Source organism: Dreissena polymorpha, chromosome 1, assembly GCF_020536995.1.
Source record: "Dreissena polymorpha isolate Duluth1 chromosome 1, UMN_Dpol_1.0, whole genome shotgun sequence".
Taxonomy (NCBI): domain Eukaryota; kingdom Metazoa; phylum Mollusca; class Bivalvia; order Myida; family Dreissenidae; genus Dreissena; species Dreissena polymorpha.
Window position 1 is genome coordinate 188,776,066 of NC_068355.1, and position 4,570 is coordinate 188,780,635.

General features: G+C 34.6%; 1 protein-coding gene across 1 annotated transcript; it reads right to left on the reverse strand.

The window, feature by feature from the left end:
• Positions 1 to 3,300: 3,300 nt before the first annotated feature.
• LOC127865163 (uncharacterized protein DDB_G0272724-like) lies at positions 3,301 to 3,944 on the reverse strand. The gene is made up of 2 exons (XM_052405081.1): positions 3,937 to 3,944; positions 3,301 to 3,634 (listed from the first exon to the last, which is right to left on the reverse strand). Exons 1-2 carry the CDS (start codon positions 3,942 to 3,944, stop codon positions 3,301 to 3,303), a joined length of 342 nt encoding a protein of 113 aa, XP_052261041.1.
• Between the last annotated feature and the right edge of the window lie 626 nt (positions 3,945 to 4,570).

Genomic DNA, 4,570 nt, shown 5'->3' on the forward strand with positions numbered 1-4,570 from the left:
AATATTAGACACTGGTAACTTTCCCGAGTCGTGGGGTCAAAGTATCATTTCACCGATTCATAAGTCAGGTCCAAGTAATAACCTTGGTAACTATCGTAGTATATCTATTACGAATATTCTATATAAAATATTCTCTGGAATAATTAATAAGAGATTGTATGACTGGGCAGAAGAAAATAATAAGATTGATGAATCTCAAGCAGGTTTCCGTATAGGATATTCGGCAGTTGATAATGTCTTTTGTTTACAGGCGATGGTCCAAAAATATCTTTCAAAACGGGGTGGTCGATTCTATTGTTTGTATGTTGACTGCCGTAAAGCCTTTGATAAAGTTAACCATGTCAAACTATTTTCATCGTTAGAGAAGAACGGAGTTTTTGGAAAGTTCCTTAGAGTTCTTAAATCTATGTATTCATGCTTGACTTCTCGTGTAAAAGTCTCAAAAGATGTTACAGATGCGTTTCCCTGTAATATTGGAACCAGGCAGGGAGACAAATCGAGTTCGACTATTTTTGCGCTATTTATAGATGAGTTATCGTCACTTTTAAGGATTAAATGTGAAACTGGTATTTTCATAACTAATGATATCCCAGATATTTTATGTCTAATATTTGCAGACGATGTCGCCAACTGTGCCGAGACCGCAATTAAGTTACAACAACAAATTAACATTGTTGATCAGTTTTGTACTGATACTGGTATGGAAATTAATCTGGATAAGACCGAAATTACTGTATTTCGCAATGGTGGTCCCCTCCGGAGATATGAATCTTGGTTCTTCCGCGGACAACAACTTAACGTTACTCCTGTATACAAGTACATGGGGTTATTGTTGACTCCAAAGTTAAGCTGGAGCTCAGCCCATGATAAACTAGCTTCCCAAGCGCAAAAGGCACTATTTGCTAAACGAAATTATCAGAAACCATTTGGGGTTTTCCTGCAAGGGATTTATTTAAAATATTTGACACTATGGTAAAGCCAATATTATGTTACGGTTCCCAGATATGGGGTTACGAGTACAGCCCAGCTATTGAATTTGTCCATAATATGTTTTGTAAAAAAATATTACATGTTCGTAAAACTACCAATACTTGCATGGTTTTGGGGGAATGTGGAAGACTCCCATTATGTATTACTTATTTTACCAATTGTATCAGGTACTGGTGTAAACTATTGACTATGACATCTGATAGATACCCTAGGCAATGTTATATTATGCTTAAATCAATAGATGATGCTGGAAGAATTTGTTGGGCGACCAAAGTAAAATCTATACTTTTCACATACGGTTTTGGATATGTGTGGATATCACAAGAAATTGGTGATTGTGATATGTTTATCAATGTTTTTAGAAATAGATTGATTGACTGTTTTACTCAAAACTGGCATGACACTGTGAGTATCTCAAGTCGTTGTCACCATTATAGTCATTTTAAAACCCTACTTAATATTGAGCGATATTTGATAATAGAAATGCCAGCCAAACACAAAATAGCCTATGCTAAATTTAGATGTTCAAACCATAAACTACAAGTTGAAACTGGCAGACATCTGAATATTACTTTCCAGAATCGCGTGTGTAATGTTTGTTCACAAATTAATATTAATATGACATTTGTGGATTGTGAATATCATGCATTTTTCCATTGTACTAAATATACAAGTATTAGAAATCAGTTTCTGTTCAACTGGTATAACTCTGGTACTGACTTGTATAACTTCTATGACTTATTGTCAACGAATGATTTTGAAACTATTAGAAAATTAGCAGTGTATATTTTCTATCTTATGGATTCTATAAAAGACTAGATACATGTATCAACATTTACTTCAGTACAATAATAGTGTGACACAATTTTGCAGTCTCTGTATATTACATGATATGTATGTAAAAAATACGCAGTGTATGTTTTCTATCTTATGAATTCTAGAAAAGACTAGATACATGTATTAACATGTACATCTGTACAATATTGCAATGACACAGCGTGATAATTTCTGTATATTACATGGTTTGTTTGTGGAAAATGTGCAATGTATGTTCTCTATCTTGTAAATTCTAGAAAATACTAGATATACATACATGTATTAACTTTTGCATCTGAACAATATTGCTGTGGCATAGCTTTGCAATTTCTTTATGTTACATGGTGTGTATGTAGAAACTCTGTGGTGTATTTTTCCTGTCTTACGAGTTCTGGAAAAGATTAGAGACTTATTGTCTGTATACTATCACTATGACGTAACTTTGTAATTTCTATATATTACATGATATGTATGTAGAAAATCTGCAGTGTATGTTTTCGTTCCTATGAATTCAGGAAAAGGGACTAGATACATGTGCTAACATTTACATCTGAATAATACCACTAACACACAACTTACATGATATGTATTTTGGGCCGGAGGCCTCTGTTTCTTTAATAAAATGTTGACTTGACTTGACTTGTCAGGCAACTAAAGTACAAAACACACATGAATGCGTCATCTTGAACATACACATATATGAAACCGAATTTTCTATCATACATGGTAAAATAATCAAGCGTTACAACATCTTTAAATTTAATAATGTATTTCATGACTGTATCAATTCATAGCTACATTTGAAAATAGCCGACGGATTTTATGCATAAATTAGGTGTAATTTTCCCGACAGTTCATACACCGATGAAATGCAGAAAAATGCTATTCAATTCTTATAATTACAACACAAACTGATTTTAAAGCTGAAATTCTATCGTGGTAAGGGTCATAAAAGCCATTTTTAATTTAGGTATGAATCTATTTTCAGTTTCGGTTTCATCTCCATTAAATGGGAATATCGCTGAAGTTCGCGCAAAAAAATAACGTCATTTCTCTATTGACCAATAAAAAACAACGTCATTAAGTTTCTCGCAAAACATTACGTCATTTTGGCAACTTGTTTATGACCAGAAAGTAGTGTCATGAATATTCATGTTTGAATTTGCATACATCGGAAAATGAAAAACAGGTCACGTGAACAAATTATCCAATCAGAATGCAGCATTCATATGAAAGTGACAGAAGTTGTAATTATTTTCAAATAACGTTGAATTCGGATTATCGGTGTTCGCAATAACGGTGTTGAAGTGTACATATTTATTTTTCACGTAATTACATGTATTTTCATGAATGTGTTCAACAACAAATTGCTACCAATAAATGACTTTAAGTGAACGTTAGTATATTCAAAAGAAGTACGAAGTCTCCATGGTATAAGTTTCCCCATAATTCCGAATTTGAATTTAAATAAGTGCATAATCATCAATTTTGATATTACAAAAAGTGGTAGTGATAATGGGGGCGGTGGTTTTTGTGGATAGCGGTGGACGTTGTTGTGGTGGCTGTTGAGATGCGGTGGTGGTTGTGGGAGTGTGGTAGTTGTTGTGGGGATATCAGTAGCGGGGGAGGTAATTGAGTTTGTGGCGGTTCTAGCTGTGGGTAGGTGGGGATGGTGTAGATGATGGTTGCTGTGGTTATAGTGGTGATGCTATAGTGGTGGTGGCCGTGGTGGTTAAGTTGCGGTGTGTTGGTGATGTTTGAGCCGGTGGACGTGAAGGGGCGGTAGTGGTTATGGTGGCAACTGGTGTTTGAGTCGGAGGTAGCGGTGCTGTTTTAGTTATGGTGATTGAGTCAAGGCCGCATAAATGTGTTCAAATCACGGTGTTTAAAGGCTTAAGACGAGTTAGGGTCGAGTTTTCAGTGTGTGTTATTGATGTTTTATCTGGTTGTTTATTTGTTTTGTTCGAAACATTTTGGTAAAAAATAACATTTAACAATATACTAGTATATAATCTGAAGAAGTTAAAACGATATTTTGCAAAAATTGACCTCTGTCAGGTTTTTCGTGAGAAATTAATGTTTGTAAAAAGCGAACATTTGATATAAGGGAGGCTATCGTGGTGCACTTACGAAGTCATTATAGCGAAGTTCTTTCCCTTGTTAATATGTATATTGAAATCTGCATAATTGCGCGCAACACAGGAAAACGAGACATTTGTGTACAAGCATGCACTATATATTTTTATTTTTGCAAATTATTATTTTGATCAATTATATTTCGCTTTAATAGAACTATGTACGCAAAAGTAAAAGTTTGTGTCGGAACCTCAAAACCAAATTACGAAGGCAATGGCGAACAAGCGTTGAGCGTCGAGTAAAAAAACAGCAAAAAACTCCGTATACAATCACGCAGAGTACAAAAGAAAGTGTACTCCTGGTACGCCATGCTAATTATAACAGGCCATTAATTCAAACCACCGAACCAAACATAACGACTCAGTAATAATTTTATATGTCTTCTATTGTTTGTCAAAACAAAAAGACGATCTTTGATTTCACAAAAATTATAACAAATATAAGAGATAATATGTTTTCACTGAGCATGGACTAACAAATGCAAAACCATTAATGTGTAACGTGAATTAATTTATATAATTCGTATCGGAAACTTCATTTCCCAATGTTGGACAGAATTGACCGGCAATGCGCCGGGAGAAACGGTCCAAAATTGGAAAATGTATTGCTTGTCAAATGACGCTCTGGG